Source organism: Lissotriton vulgaris, chromosome 4_1 (assembly GCF_964263255.1).
Source record: "Lissotriton vulgaris chromosome 4_1, aLisVul1.2, whole genome shotgun sequence".
Classification (NCBI taxonomy): domain Eukaryota; kingdom Metazoa; phylum Chordata; class Amphibia; order Caudata; family Salamandridae; genus Lissotriton; species Lissotriton vulgaris.
Genome location: NC_141691.1, coordinates 118347081 through 118364425, shown reverse-complemented (window position 1 = coordinate 118364425; position 17345 = coordinate 118347081). Strand labels below are relative to the sequence as shown.

General features: G+C 42.3%; 1 protein-coding gene across 1 annotated transcript in view; it reads left to right on the top strand.

The window, feature by feature from the left end:
• Positions 1 to 17345, top strand: part of LOC147718447 (adrenodoxin-like) — a 92711-nt gene that overhangs the window by 50382 nt on the left and 24984 nt on the right. The window contains exon 2 of the mRNA XM_086918367.1: positions 8997 to 9124. Within this exon, the coding sequence (XP_086774493.1) occupies positions 8997 to 9124 (128 nt within the window). The remainder of the gene's footprint in view (positions 1 to 8996; positions 9125 to 17345) is intronic.

Genomic DNA, 17345 nt, shown 5'->3' with positions numbered 1-17345 from the left:
TGAATTACAAGGACTGCTCATTACCTCCTGTATTATGTTTGACTCTAGCAAGCTTTTTACTTCAATTGCAACTCCAGATTTCACTTCCGCACTCATTTTATACTGTCTGATTTTCGGATAAATAGCATTGGTTTTAATGGCTATTTTAACTGGGTCCACATTGGCCATTAATCCCACATCTCTCCCGGTGAAATCCCACACATCTGGTATCACCTTTTGTTGGAGCTCTTCAGGTAAGTCCTGTATGGTAAGTGTCTTAATTTCTGTGTCAGGCCTCAGTAACATCAATTTGTACAGGCCATCTTCATCTGGGGTCTGAATTTCGACGCCTTTTGGTGTGCAAAAGATGGTACAGTTCATTTTGCACAACAAATCACGTCCCAGTAGATTCACTGGACTAGAGTCACAGACAACAAATCTGTGCATTTCTTTGAAGTTCCCTATAGAAACCTCCATTGGTTCAGTTACTGGAGTACTGATTATCTGATTTGACACACCCACTACTTGGATGGCTTCTCCCGAGAGGGGTAGGTTTGGAACGTCCACTGTTCTCACAGTAGAACGGGTAGCACCAGTGTCCAACAGAAAGGTGACGTCATTCCCTTCAACCTTTCCTTCAATGTATGGCCCTGTCTGGTCTACCGTTAAGGAGGCGCCAAGCACGCACTCCTCGTCCTTCCCCCTCAGGCCCCGTCAGTATGGTTCATCACAGAGGAATGTATCATTTAACAGGAATTGTGAAGTTGCTGCATTTCTCTCATCCCCTCCTTCCCATACCTCGACCCCCTCATTCTGCTGAGTCTGATTCTTATAATTAGGTCTAGGAGCTCGAGGCCACGGATGCTGTTTTACCTGCTGCTGGTTCTTTCGTGGCCCCTCTTTCTGCACCTGTGGATTTAAACCATTTATGGGGGCATTACCAGCCTGCAAATGTGGACACTCGTCTCTCCAGTGCCCTATCTGACTGCACCCGTGACAGGGGAACTTTTTCTTAGCCTCTTCTTTACTCATTTTTACTCAGGGCTTCCCTCCTCCCCCAGAAGTAGTGTTTTGAGTATTATTATTCATTTTACTTAACTGTTTCTCTTTTTGTCCAGATAATTTTACTCGTGCCCACATAACCTTCTCCTTCAGGGCTTTTCTCTTGTTCTCTAATTCATCCTCACAGTACTTGGCGTACTTAAGGACCTCATCTATGGGTTTGCCCTGCCAACAGATTTTATTATCTCTGATCCACTGGGATATTTCAGGTCTCAAACCCAACACGAATCGATAAATGAAATGAGTCATATCCTTTATTTCGATATTATCGATTCCACTGTAGGTTTTGAATACCTGTAGTAGTCTTTCATAGTAGGATTGTACTGTCTCATCACGATTTTGGGTAGTTCTATCTATTCGGGTCCAATCAGTTTCCTTCGCGGGCACTTTCTCTTTTAGGTATTGTATGACTTTATCATACTTTCTCATTACATCTGGCGAAGGAGCTCCAGTTCTTGAGTCTCTCTCATATTCCTCACTGGGCCAATCAACTGCAATCTTGCATTCTGTCCATAAGTCTACAGGAACTACAATGTCAAAGAACCCATCCAGGTCCTTCAGGAGACACTTTTGAACCTTCACGAATCGCTCAACCTGCCTATACCACTCTACTGGTTTCTCTCTTAATTTTGGGAAATCATTGGTAAAGGAAACAATATCCTCTTGGGACCATGGGACATGTACATATTTCCCACCCGGTACTTCTCTCATGGGATACAGGTTTTCTGCCTTGCCCACTTCTTTTAGAACATATTCGGAAGTCTTTGGTTTGGCCTTACTGTCTTCCTTTTTCTTTGCCCACCTGGCTTTCCATTTGTCTAGATCCCCCCATTTCTGCAGTATGTTCAGCAATTCTTTTATCTGTATCTTCTTCCCTGACACATTCATGTTCTCTAAATCCTTGTCGGAAAATTCGGCTCTATAGGGTTTCTGTAATACCTTGGATTGACTAACATCCATTCCCATATCCGTGGCTGTGTCCATTAATTTTTCATGGAACACTCTAGTGTTCCGGGTAAGGCTTTTGCTGATAAACAGCAACTCCTCCTCACTAAAAGTATTCAATCTGTCTAATCCCACATTTCCAGCCATTAGTTCCTCCATTTCTATCCTCAGTTTGTAAATATCTAAAGGTTTGGGTTGGGGAGTTTCCTTTTCTATTTCTCGGGTCCATCGATCCAGTTCCTCCGGAGTCACTACTGTGGCACTCCGAGTCCCTGAAGCTGTTTCAATTAGGACTTCCTTTGCCTTGGTCTGATGTCCTGACCGCGATACACTGGTTCCGGGTTCCCTTATGGGCAGATCTATTAGGGAAATCACAGACTCACATTCACTTGCCTGATCATCGACTATGAGCAGTTCTTTTCTGGGTGGTGCTACAATTGGGGTAATAACTGGGGTATTTGGACTAACCTGTCTATCTCCATAAAGAGGAACAACAGGACCAATAGTCACTGGGATTGTCAACGCTTCAGGACTGGGATTTATCTGGGCTATAGTCTGAATGAGTTCATTTCGCTGTTTAATCAGTGCTTCTCTTTCTTGTTCATGCAAAACCCCTTCCATAGAGTTGTCATGCATTACTTGGGGTACTAAAGGAGGGTATATACTCGGGGCAGTTGGGATTGCTAACCCTGGTCTGTCCTCACCAAAAGGTCGGTAATTTGGGACCGCTGTGCCAGGTCTGCAAAATCCGTCACTATCACTGGGTTTGCTACAAGTACCAACTACATCCGTCTCACTGGCCCTTCTACTTCTAGGATGTCGGAAAAATGGATTTTTCAAGCTTAGGGGCCCTGACTCCTCAGCATAAGGAGGTGGATTTTTCATTAACAAATCCTGCAGGTATTCATCCTCCGAATCCCCCATAGTCATTAAATGTCGGGATTTCTCTGTCCTTTTTCCTCCCTCTTGTTCTGGTACTCCAAACATTGGAAACAGTCCCTCAACCATCATATTCTGTCTCCACTGTTTCATCTTTTTCTCTTTTGTTTCCCGCTGCAATTTTGGATACCATTTGCTCACTCCCTTATCCATTCGGGGTCTGTCTCGCTCTAGAGCCTCAATCTCCCATTCCTCTAAAGCTTCATATTGCGTTAATCTGGGTCGGGGGTGTAATTCATTCATTCGGGTCCTCAAGTTAAACAGGATTCTACCATTAAAGGTGCCATCGAGGGGAAATGCTAGGACTCCGTCATCCTCAGTATACTTTACCCAATTTTCCAACCACACACAGGTATGATACCCTTTGTCAAACATCATAAATGATGCGGGAGTATTAGGGGGTGGAATGATCACACCCTTCCTAGTTCTGATGGGCTTGTCTTTCTTAAAACAGTTCTTAATCTTTTCGGCAAAGGACAATTTTCTCTTTCCTCCGTACATATTGTAAGGTCTACCTCTTAGCATCTGTTCCTTATGAAAACCTAGGTTCTTTGGATCAGGTAAAAATTCAGGATACCACATACACCTCACCAAACTATCTTCAAGCTCGGATTGATTAATTTTGTTTACTAAGGTGCTTCCAATGCTAGCGCGTCTTTCAATTCACAGCAACCAATTAGCACAGAGGTTACAAATACTCTTGACCAATGGGTGCGCAGCCCCTTCGTGAGACGCGGTCTCACTCTTCGGCGCTCACCCCTCCCTTACAATTCTAGCTTCGCTACACACCCACTGGCTCGACCAATACCAGCGCGGCACGGAGTGACATCAGTGCAGCCTTGCGACCGACTCCCTCCTTCACAAGGTAACGGAAACTTTGAATTTTTCTTAAAGTGCAAGTGCTCAGTTTAGTTAACAACGTATAACATTCGCCACTGTACTTGAGGATTTTAAAAAGAAAAAGGGTTTTTCTCTTACTGCAAGTAAACCACTTCTGTCTACTTTTCATTCACTACGGATAGATCCCTTCTGCCTATCCTCTTACACAAGCATTAGAGAACCTGCTACTCCTTTGACTCATCCACTTCTTTCCGGGATATATACTAAGTCAAACTTTCACCAGCGGACTCCTCTGCTATCACTCAAGCTCCGAAGAACCTATTACTCCTTCCGTATGCGACCCTTACTAGGTGATATCACAACGGGAGTTTCAACAGTGGACTTGTAGCTATCATTTATTCAATAATTCATTCAGGAAAATCCTAATTAGAGTTCCAGTTCTGCTTAACCATGCACTAATCTCCCTCCTAGCCAGTGACCTCACAGCCAAGTGGATTCTACTCACCACTTGCTATTTTATTTCCCCCGTGGATTCCCACAACAAGAAACAATCACGAACAATTATGTTAATTACATGCAATAATATAGCAGCATTTCATAACATATAATTTCAAACCTTTTATGCAATAACAAACTTATTTTAGCAGCAATAAATTTTAGCAGCACATTTTTATTTTTCACAGTTCCTACAATTATCTTATCTATCTATCTTAACTAGTCCTAACCATATCTCTGCTACCAGAAAATTACTGATAGAGCGCGCAGGTCGCCCGACTCTTGATTTTACCAGATTTCACGCACTTGGGCCCATGACGTGTTTATGACAGTATTTTTGGAAATCGGGCGACTTTACACGACACCATCAGTAATTCTGTGTTTCCTTACCACAATTACCAGAGTACCTGACTTACCACAGGTATCTGTTTTCCTGACAGATCAGGAGCTAGCAGTGGACAGAAGATAAAAATAACCAAAATACTTTATACATTTAATAACACTTTTATACCTTTATAATGACCACAGACACCTGAAGGGTTTTAAAGATTTTATATAGTAAGTTTTAAATCAGAGTGACATGAGAATAAAACTAATACAGATTAGAACGTCAATAATCAGGATTATAACGATAATATAACTGTGAATGAGGGCAAGCACCATCGAGTGCGAGTGGAAAACTACTGGGTAAGGGTAACAGGGAACATGCTATTCAGTTTCAGGCTTATACTAAGGTAGGTGAGTTTATACATTAGTCAGTGAATTGCTAAAGTCCTACAAGTGAAAAACTACTCTTAGTCTAGCTGCTAAACTAAGCTTAGATTCTAAACACAGGTAAAAATTAGATCACACTAATTAAGTAAAACAGTTTCAATAAACTCCTACAGGTAGGGGAAAAATGGAACATAGCTAATAAACAGTTATTACATGTAAGTCTTTTGGAGATGACAGAGAGAATACCATGGGCAAGGATGCTTTATTAAAAGGAAAGAAGGAAAAAGAATAGATAGACGGACACCCACAATTATATTTACCTAGGACTGGAATGAGGACTAACCCTGGCCACGGGTCAGTTGGGAAAAGGCGAGGACAAGGACCCTCAAGGATTTAGGATGCCAGTAGGCGAGCAGGTACAGCTCACGGACAGTCAGGACAGGATACCCCTCAGGATTTGGGTCAAGACTGTGCTCTCCAAAGGGCACGACCAACACCTGCAGCTTCGGATGCAACGCCTGCGCTACTCCCTCTCTGCACGGAATCCGCCAGCAACCCCGATTGGGTTCTCGAATCTCCCAGCAAAGTGCTTCGCCAGCACTTAAGACTATTTCCACCCCTTGGAGTTTGTGGAAATCTCGGACAGAGTGCTCGGCAGCTCTCTGTATCAATCACCTATAATGTTTGTAGGGTCTGTGACAGGTCAGCTACTCGGACAAGTCGGACAATTTCTCTAGCTAAAACTAGACTAGTTATACTCTTTTCGGTCCCTAGACCACCCACAATTGTTGCAAGTGACAGGATCCCAACTTAGGATTGGTCAGGAAAGGTGGTTAGGTCATTGTCACCACCTAAAATTCTGTGTTCCCATGATGAATATTTAATTTTCCGTACCCACCCCTTACATTCCAGCTCCCATGGCATATGTGTAGAAAAGACAATGGAGCACACAAACATTATCGTACAACTAGATACATTTTAGGTACAAGTCGAAGTCTTCTCCCAGGCTAAAGCGCAGGTTCCCAGGAGCATCTCAGCTTTGGCAGCCAGCTGGCTGTGTTCCACTGTTGCAAGACTTCATTTCTCATATCACGTGGTGAGTCCCTGTCAGACTTCTAAGATAGAGAGGCTCCCCACTCCCAGGCCCACAGATACGCGGTACATGAAAAGTAAGCGAAAACAAATTAGAAACACAGAAAAAATGAATACACTATACACCATGATAAGCTACACTGCACCCCTTACTTTATAATATCTATAGCATTAGGGTTTTAGGCAGAAATAGACAGCTGTGCAAAAGCAGCAGTAGCAAGCAGAGAGCATGTTAAAGGCAAAGCGGCCATTTTAGCTGTAATGCGCATGAGCGAAAAAATCCCTCCAGAACTGCGTGTGCGTCACATCACATGGGTATGACCGACGCATGCGCAGTCTAGATTTCTGCGAAGCAGCGATTCTGTCTATGCAAGCCTCTTTAGGATTAATAGACACATAGGCAAGCATCTCTGGGACACCCGCGTGTTGTGTAAAAGCGCAATATTGATGACAAAACGGATTGGTTAATGACGTTATGAGTTATGTGAGGTTCTTGAGTGTGAGCAAGCCGCTTTACGTGCGAATCCTTGCTCCATCATTACATGACATCATATGGTGACATTAATTATGCCAGATTGAGGCTGGGAGAACTCTCAGAAAGGCTAGCGTTACTGTCCTCCATCTTGGGATTGAAGATATGAGGTAGAGCGGCGGACATTGTTTACTGTTTGTGAGCTGAAGTTGGCACTTGGATTGGAGGCCTAGATTGCATTAGACTGCTCACAGGTCTTCAGTGGCAGAGTATCAGCTGGTAATTTTGAGTTGTTAGGCGTATATTATGATGGGAGTATATACCATATTCCTTCACTATTTTGAGGTCATTGTGAGACTTTTTTTGGGCAGAGGTCGCCACATAGGGTATGGTGCCTATCTTCTTGACATTGTGTACTGTTTGGGATTGTTCCATAGCTCTCTAGTGCACGCATATTGTCTGAAGGGTTTTATTGTTCTGGGTTCTGTCCACATGTCAGCAGTTGATATAATTATCTCAGGAACAATCGTGTTTTCATCTATCTTCTGAACTTTAAATGCATCTAGATACTTCAAATCTTGGCTTGCAATGAGTTCCAGAACTTGATGGCTTGTACCACAAAAGGGGAGCCTGCTTGGATTTCTTATTGTATGGTAGTATAATAATTCATAGTGCTAGCCTAGAGCACAGTGTATTTTTTAGTTTGTACTTATGACATTTAATTTGTACATAAACCGGTCCTTTTGTTGAGAGGCTCTGTGGACAATGCAAAGTGCCTTGAACATTGATTATTATAGCAGCAGGTATCAAGTGGAATATTTCCAGTACAGGTGTAATCTTTTATTGAGGTGAAAGTGGAGGGGGAGTCTTCCTGCACCATTTGGATACATTGAATTTTGCATATTTTGAAACGGGGTACACTTGAACTTAGAAATCCTGAGTGTGAGGTTATCTTCTAGATTTTGTCAATATCTGAGGTATGGGAAGATTTGTCTTAGTGGTTTCATTGTGGAGAAGATATTTTTCTGACTCTGTTGGTATGCCGAATCAGGGATAGATCTGAGCCCAGATTGCTCACTCAACTTGACGTAGCTGTAGGGTCATCAAGTTCTTTGGCTTTATGTTCGTAGGCTGGTGTTTGTGCTACTGTCCACAGGTCATGATCTCTGTCTTAGTGGCGATGTACATTAAGTGGTTAATTATCCTTCTTGCATCTAAGGCAGGGATCTCCAAAGTCGGTCATGGCTTTGAGTGGCATAGAAAAATAAAATGATGATAACACTTGTTATTATCAGTATATTTTTATTTTTTTGTACTACTCAAAGAGAAATGGGGCGTTGCTCCTCCGCCTTAGCGTAGGAGGCGCCACTGAGAGGGCTTCTTTGCCCCTTTTAGGGGATCCTTGCTGCTCTGCACAATTGTTGTTCCTCTAATTTACTGCCCATCACCCAGACTAAGGATGATCAATTACAGGATATAGACTTACACACAAGCCCATGTACTTGTCCTGATGAGACATTGTAAAGATGAGGTTTTCCAAGAATGAGTAATCCAAAGGAAGCAGTAGATTAGAAGAATGGATTTATTTAAGTAAATAAGCAGAACACCACGGGAGTGCGTCCTTCCTCTCCGGACCATGAACAGCAACTGACAAAGGAAACTGTCCATGCCAGAGAGTTAGATCGCCCTCACGAGAATGCACATTTAAATAACAATACATAACATAACATTAGACTTCATGCGCACCTAACAGGGAGTGTGCGCATGAAGTCGGACTTTGAAAGAAAACATGCGCGCATGCAAATGCGCATGTACTTTAATACTGACTAGCGCTCGTGTGAGAGCACGTGTAACACATGTATACATATTACAGACCTGAAATGTTGTAGGCTGAAACTTATCAACGTTATACCCCAGGAGTTCTCACTGAGAGAAAAGCCAAATACGTGGATTGATTTTTACTACAAAAGACAAAGGCTCACTTAAAGAGATATGAAGGCTTAACTCATATAAACGACCTCAGTTTGGCCAATGGACACTCCAGTCATGCATAAATACCCTAACCCCGATGACTATAAGGACTGTATATCATTTTATGCTCTTTAAAAATGTTTTTGTATGTTGAAATGTATAAATGGGCCACAGAAGGAACTCAAATGCATTTTATAGTAAATGAACTCAATTGAACTTTATAATAAATCACTTGTTAACTTTCTCAATAGGACATAATGGACGTTTTCTTGCTTACATCTGACTGTGCCTTAGAAATACCAGCGCCAATTTTGAATACTACCAGTGTCTGACAATGAAATAGAAAAGTAGCACTCTGTAGATGTTTGTGTTGTGATACCCAGTATTAATGGATGCATTATTGGAGCCAGTCACTAGGTTTGACACCACTTTCTTGAAAGGGTGCAACTGATTTGCATCACCTAACTTTCTGCATATTTCTCTGCAGTGCATCTGAGGGTAAAATCACTGTGCATTTCATAAACCGAGATGGGGAGCGCCTCACAGCCGCTGCCAACGAGGGGGAGAGCTTGCTGGACGTGGTCATGAAGCAAAACCTGGACATTGAGGGCTATGGTAAGTTGTATCCTGTTTCTCTGGTTTATGCCCCTTGTATCTCCAGTTGTAGAAAGGTTCTGGACACAGTCACCAAATTGAAGCTCCAATGCTCAGTTGGTGCCAACCACTGAGTCCACAAATGTTTATTGAGTATTAAGGTAAGGTGTTTTTGCGATATTCATTGGATATGACTTATGCGTCCCTTAGGCTAAGTCCAGCTCAACTGGAAGCATTTCCAGAGCAAAGGTTTTGGCTAGAGCTTCACCCACAAGTAGGAAAAGTATAGGTCTGTGTAAGAAGGGGTTGAAAATATTTGCTCACTGTAATAGCAATTTTGGTTTCTTTCAAATACATATCAGTACCAAAGAGTTGTGAAGAGCAACATCTGTTTACAGCCCTACCACAGATCTGTTCTTATAGTGGTCTCTCATGGAATATCCACTACCTTTATTGGTCATTAAACACTGCTTTTCTATGAGGTGGAGTTACTATACGCCTCTCTAACATGGGATGGTGTGGCTTTATCACAATCTAGGACTATACGTGAATGACATGAGCCAACGTGATTACCTTAAAAACAAGCCTCTCATGCTCATATTTCCCATAGTTGCTCCAGTCTAGTTTTGCTGTGAAGTGGACCAGGTTCATATTCCATGAAGTACATTTTTCTAAAAATGACTGCCATGGAAGTATGTTCTTACTCATAGAAGTGCAAACTTATCGAAGAAATGCCATATTCCTATAAGCTGATGCAGTGAAGGTGTTCAAAAGAAGAAGCAATGCTGGTTTTGCAGATCTAGGACAGTACACAGGTTCCCTCTTCAAGAAAATGAAGGCCACTCCGCCAAGTAAAGAGAACTCTCAGACATCTTTCTGAGACCGCCACGCCAGGCATCCACATGTTAGGTGGGCAGACTCAACCCGTTTTACTGCAAACATTGATATAATACTTTTAAATTAGGTAAGAGTAATACCTGCTATCTTGCAATTGAAACACAATCCTGCATACAGAATAATTACAAGCCCACTGAGTCTAGTTATGATACACCCAATTCAATGTTTCCAAGAAATTGTAAGTATATTGGACATGATTTAGTTCCCTGAGTTGCAGCTGTGAAGGTTGTCCCCTGTCTGCTTCCTGGTTGATACTATAGAATTTTCAAGCAGAAGGTACATGACTGACATTGCCTCGAGTGGACTTCTGTCATACCTTGAAAGCATTGTGCTGCATTTGTCCTTCTTCCATGTCTGCTCTTGGTGTCACAGAGCAGCTGAGATTTTGTGGAACTAATCTTCTCAAAGTCTTTTCCTTACTAGTATAATAAGTGTCCCTACCACCTGAGCTGGCCCAACTTGTAGATGTTCCTCCACTCTCACTGATTCCCTCTTCCTTATTGGTGCAGAATAGAAGCAGATGACAATGAGGAGCTTCCCTATTCATAAGAGGAGTGTACTATGTTCCTTGTTCAAAGCCGCAGATGACTCCAAACTTACTAAAAGACTCACCTTTCTCCACTGTGAACATCTTAAAGTCTTCTTGGTCTTCTTGGAGACAGTGATCTGAGTCTTGATATTGGAAAATGTTAGGAGCTCAATACACAAAATACAATACACCCATTGATGAGCCTATCATTGCGATGGGTACACTTCCTCCGAAGTCCCCAGTATAATCTGTGGCTTTGGGAAAATACCCTCCTCTGATTCTATACTTCTGCATAACAAATGATCACTAGACACATAATACAAGAAAGTGTACCAAAGTGCTGGCCTTGTACACTTTCATGTGATTGTCCTGCCCATATACCCAGCTTTATCTGCCTTGTGCTGCCTATGTCCTTTGTTGTGTCTATGTGCAGATATGTCTGAGTCAGTACACTTAAGTTTTGGTAATTATTTTACTCCCTGACTGAACTGCCTTGTTCTCTACGTCTACTGATCCTGTGAGCCTTTTGCTGTCTAAGGCCCTGCCCTATTCCTTCCTCTTGACTTGATAGGCGCTTTAGCTTTGTACCATGTTACAATGTCTCTTGTGGGCATATCTACCAATGTGTTTACACCCTGTCCACTGTCATGGCACACCTACCAGGATTGTCCTCCCAATGTTTGAGATCGAGACTGTCATTCACTTGTCTCCTTTCCTTAAGGAGTCTCATTACAAGGTCCTCATTCATCTCGATTCAGCCCTTTCGGGAGTTGTAAGTAGAATTGGGATTATGGGACCCCCGCTTACTCTCTAGATCTGTGGAAATTAATATTAAGGAGGATTTGGGTGAAATGCAGGGGAAACTGCGGCCAGAATGACTGATTTTTCTAGTAATTCTTCCTGAGATGAACCCTCAGGGTACCACTTGTTATCCCCTGAACGATGCTGAATGTGGAGGGGAAGTTAGGGGGGGTGTACCAGGGGAGATAATGGGACCTCGTAATGAGGCCCAGAATCGTGAATCCCTCCCAAATGGATCCCCTGAAACAGCTTTTGTACATATCTCATACTCATGGTACCTGACTGCTTTTGTCCCAGCTCTCTGAAGGAGCAGTAGCAGCCACTGTTCCCTCAAGAGTGTGATCGCTACATCAAATTGTGGTTTACTGTTGCGCAGGATCTTCACCCAAACTGTGGTCCAGGAGACAGGCTGAACAGTAATGACTTATTTGAGTATTTTTCTACATAGATTTAATATAATTGCTTATATTTAAGGCACAGGTTTCATGGAAATGCAGTGAAATTTGATTTACTCTATGATTTTTACTCCAGTGGATATTTGATATATTTATATTAAAATATGTAAATATTTATATTGGGCTAACTGTATCATCTCATTTCAGTCTAAAGTGCTCAGGCAGTCCCCGTTTCTCCTGAGTCTGGTTGCCAAGGCTACCTTGACGTACTTTGCAACCTTGTTCCCCAGTTCCTCATCCTTACTATCTCCTAAATATATCAATGCTGCCGCTGTCCTACAAAATTCAACTGCTGTTAGAGTGGGCATACGCCAATTGCTGTGCAATGTGAGATAAGGTATCATGACTCAGCATTTCTGTACTTTGGAGAGTCCAAGGATATGCTATGTTTCAACTTTAGATCTGACAGGTTCTCCTTGAATGTGACTGTCCAGGGCCTGCAGACATTCTAGCTGGAGTTAATGTATAAATATCACCCACCAGACCACTTCCTTAAAACCCAAGGCTTTTCCTTGCTCTATTATGTCAAGTATGCAATTTGTGCTACATGTTTACATAAACATGTCATTGGATACATCTTTGTGTATCTCTCCATACAAGCACCACACATCTGAGTGTATTTTGGGGATGTTGGTATAATAAACTTGACAATTGACAATTATAAAAGAAATTCAAACGTTTGAAGGCAAATTAAAAAACGTTGGCTCTAATTCTTAATTTTCATTAGTCTTCTACCAAACAATGTTACATCTGATCTGATCTGATCTCACACTGATCTCATTTAATCTCATCCTGAACTCATTTCACCTCATCTCATCCCGAACTCTTCTCATCTCATCCTGAACTCATTTCAGCTCATCTCATTACATTTCAGCTTATCTCATCCCACCCCATTCTGAGCTCATTTCCTTTCCTCTCATCCTGAACTCATTTCAGTTCATCTCATGTCACCCTGAACTTATTTGAGCTCATTTCATTATGAATCTCATTTCATTTGATCTCATCCCCAGTCTCATCTCATCAAGTGATCAATATCATCTCACTTCATGTTCACTCATTTTATGTCATCCTCAGTCTGATCTCATCAAGTGATCAATATCATCTCACATCATGTTCACTCATTTGATCTCATCCTCAATTTCAACTCATCCACGTTTTATCTCACCCCCACAATCGACATTGCATTGTTTCCTCAATTTCATCTTACTTTCTATCATGCCCAATCTCATGTTATCTCAATCTCACCTCATTCTCAATCTCATCTCAACCACAGTCTCATCTAATCCCTTGTTTCACCATATTATATGCAAACTATATATGTCCATGAAGCGCTATGTTGTGTCCTCAGGAGAGCGTTCACTTATTTGAACTCATCCTCAATCTTATCTCATCACGTGATCAATATCATTTCACATCATGGCCACTCATTTTATCTTATCCTTAATTTCTACTCAACCACGTTTTATCTCAGCCCCACAATCTAGATCTCATTGTATCCTCAATTTCATCTTATTTTCTATCTTGCCCATCTCATGTTATCTCAATCTCACCTCATCCTCAATCTCATCTCAACCCAGTCTCATCTAATCCCTTGTTTCACCAAATTGCATGCAAAATGTATATGTCCATGAAGCGCTATGTGGTGTCCTTAGGAGACCCCTCATATATGCCTGGAATTTGTTTATCTTTTGAGAGACTCGGCTCCGCTCTCACAATGTTGTGCCAGATTATCAGAATTCTGCCTGGACTGTTCGATTTTGCGGGTGCCATTGACACACCAAGTTTAATTGCCACAGGACCATCTTCTCATCTAATCAAGTGAAAGTCACCCAAATAATGTCAAACTCCTGGTTCACCTTCAGTGATCAGCACTGTGCTCTAAAAGGTTGCTAAACCAGACAAGTAGCATGTCCTCTATTGAGCATTACCATGCCCGTATGAAATATTCCTTCTCATAGGCAGCCAGGAAGGCAGTTGTCCTCAGGGCGCAAGATCAATCGCTGAAATGCTAATGCAAAGGGATAATGTGTTAGTCATGCTGCTTTCCTTTCCTTAGGACTCTCTGCTCAAAGCTGAAACTGAAATAGTTTCAAATTAGAACGCAAAATATGCCATTACATTTTACAAATAAAGGTGTGACCCTACAAGGACTCTGCTGTGGCTGCTATCATAGCTCAAAGCAAATGGAGGTGGTGCAAAAGAGAATTTGGCAAGTTGTATTATGAGGGCCACTCCTGCTGACTGCAGGTACAGAACAAGACAGCACACATACTGATGCAACCAAGACTGCATCTACACACAAGGCACTCTGTGGAAATTGAACTCAGAAAAGCTGGAGATCCAGGTAGAGCTGTTTATTCAAGACGGTTCTCGATTGAGGACTCAGTGTTCCTCTACTGCGCGTTCGAGAAGCAGGACGCGAGCAGCCCAGATGCTCAACATTACCAATTACAAGGAATAGAAACTGTACAGTAGAAACTGCATGTGGTACACTCCCCACCACCCCCAGAAGAGGGCAAAAGAAGAAACAACAACAACAAAAAAACAAATAAACCATAAAATGGAAATAGATAATGGAAACTGGAGCGCAAAATGCACAAAACATAATTGGAAGAATGGAAACAACATTGAAAGAGTAAGAATTAATATTCAAACACAATCCTTTAGTTTTGAAGACAGGGTTCGGTTGTGAGCCATTAAATTAACATTTTCACCAATAAAAACCTTCAGAAAGTGTGAACCACAGATTCACCTTCCACACTGCGTACTACAACCAGCAACTCCTCAACCAGACAAGGAACAAGTACAGACAAATCAAGAGGCAGGGACTCATTTGCTTCATATAGTTTTACAGAATACTCATTGGAAGGTAAAGGCTCCCTCACGGATGCACACTTGCAACCCTGTGACCATTTCACACTAGACCATCCCGAGCCACTACGCTCAGTAGATGAACATTTACCACTTGCAGAAGGTTTGCCATACCTGGAAGATCCCTTTTAAACAAATGATTTATGAATCCCGACCCAGTCCCTCAACACAAAATCAGGTTCTTTAGCGGAAACTTTTTTTTTTTTACCATCCCATGTTATAATTTTCTCCTGTTGCAGCAATATGATGTTAGAACTAGAGGCAGCAGTTATAAGTTGTAATTGTAAAACATTTATAAAGCACATGGTTACCAAAGGCATCCCCAATCAACTGCGTATCATCGGCATATGTGATGATCTGAATGCCGAAAGGCTCCACAACACCTGCTATGGGGCTCATGTACAGTGGAGAAGTGTGGCTCAATGGTTAGAGTGGCAGACCCTGATGCAGAGGTCTGGCCCGGGACCAGGGTTCAATTACCGCCTCAGCGGGTCTTGGGCTCAATTTCCTCGGACCTTAAAATTCTCGCCTCAGTGCCTAATCTAATCATGGGTCCCACTCGGCAACTCTGGGCAATGGCTTGCTTAATCTCCACAATGGCCCCAACAGCGCTAAGATGCCTGGCTTCACCTTGGGGGTGTCCAGGAGTGTGCACTTCACAGGGAAAGGCCAGGAAGGGTTCCACAGCGGTATGTGTACAGCGCCTTGAGACCCCTTTGGGGGTGATACGTGCGCTCTATAATCACTACACATTAAAAAGCATGGGAGACAGGGACGATCCCTGAGGAATGCCACATCGGAGGGTCAGAGATACAGTCTTCATGGAACACTTGAAATGACCTGTTATCCAGAAAGGAGTGGATCCATTTAAGGACCAGATCAGTCACACCACCATCTCTAAGCCTCTGGATGAGCAGCTGGTGATTGACTGTATCGAAGGCTGTGCTAAGTTCTAAAAGCACAATGGGAGCACCGCCTCCGTTGCCTAAGATTTTCATAGTTGCCTCAACCACTGCTAAGAGGGCAGTTTCTGTGCACTGTTGGGGCCCAACCCAGTTTGAGATGAGTGAAGACAGTTACTGCTTTCCAAAAACACGGAGAGCACACGATTCGCATGTTTTTCGGCAATTTTGCTGATTCCGGGCAGTAATGAAACGGGACGATAGTTCCCTAACATCTCAGGATCCTGGTTCAGCTTTTTTAGTAGAGCTTTAACCATTGTTTGCTTCCAGGAAGGGGGGACCAGGCCTGTCCGGAATGTAGCATTAATCATATCCAGGATAACAGTGGAGATTGTATAAAAGATTCGGTTTAAAATGAGGGGCGGAACTGTAACCCTGGGGGAACCTGACTTTAACTGGCCAATGATAACTTGCAGGGAGGGCTGATCCAAGAGAGGAATTTCAGGTAAAGTAAAATTATTAATTCCTCCTTTAATGTTGATTAAGGGGCCATTGAATAGAGTTGTAGCCCAATGAAAGGAGGTATAAATACCTTGAATTTTATTGAAGAAGAAAGTAGCTACTTGTTTGCAACGAGATGATGTATCATCGCAGGGAAAAGATGGGGAGGGGTGTTTAATAAGTGATTTCACTATGCGAAATATTTCGCGAGAAGAGTTGGGGGCTGAAAGAATTTGGTTTTCATAATAGAGGGACTGTGAACATTTAATTTCTTTCGTATACCTTTTAATTTCCTCCCTATAAATCATTTTATTAGTAATGGAGAAGTAAAGGAGAAGTTAACACTAATGTTTTTCAAACGTGGAGGGATTTGTTACCTTCTCATGTTTGTTTTCAGTGGTTCTTTACAAAATAGATATTGCGCTTATTTCCTGCGTTTGTAGAGAGACTTTGGCCTGCTTTAGTGTTCGTTATCCATATTGAAGGTTCAATCCTACAGTAAAATTTAAAACATATTCATAGCGAGAAATGGCGGCGTCTTTATTTAAATAATATGTGATCTCGAGACTCTGTCCTGAATAGAAAAAGGAAGAAGGAGATTTACTCGTCTTACCCGTAGGCACTGGCGTGCATGTCTCAGTCGGTTATGTCCCCAACATGCGCGTTTTCATCGGTGAAGAACCTAGTAGCGAGGGCGCTAGTTTATTTTTAAATGGTAGGCGTAGGGCATTTGCGTAATGACGCTAAATCATAATAGAGATAACAGTTGGACTGCTGCGCTGCTAACCGACAGGGTTTCCACTATACTCAGGTCTTTAAGTGGGACAAAAACACTTGGGGGTCTCATAAAGAGGCGTGGCCAATGTAATTAAGGGCGTTGCTTAAACACCTAAACTAAAAATCTTTGCTTAGCATAGTGTGCCGCCCAACTTATATTTTGCTGTTTCTGTTTCTGTCATTGCATATGATACAACAAGTAACATCATACCTACAACAAGTCAGGACTATTGGCTTTGTCAATGGTTGTTAGTTGCATAAGATAAATAAGCAGCAACTATGGCTTGTATATAATATTGAAAAAACGCTCACCTGGCCTGACGTCATGTAGTAACTCCTCCACTAGTGAGAAGTGAGCAGTGTGAGCACGCGCACATTGATGTGCCTGTTGTCACTGCAGTCTGGAAAAAAGCGGACCGCCTGTGTCAGGGCACAAAACAGAGCCCGTTTCGAGGCCTCCTTTAAAAAACTGCAGGAACTCAGCACCGGTGAGACCCAGTTCACTTAAA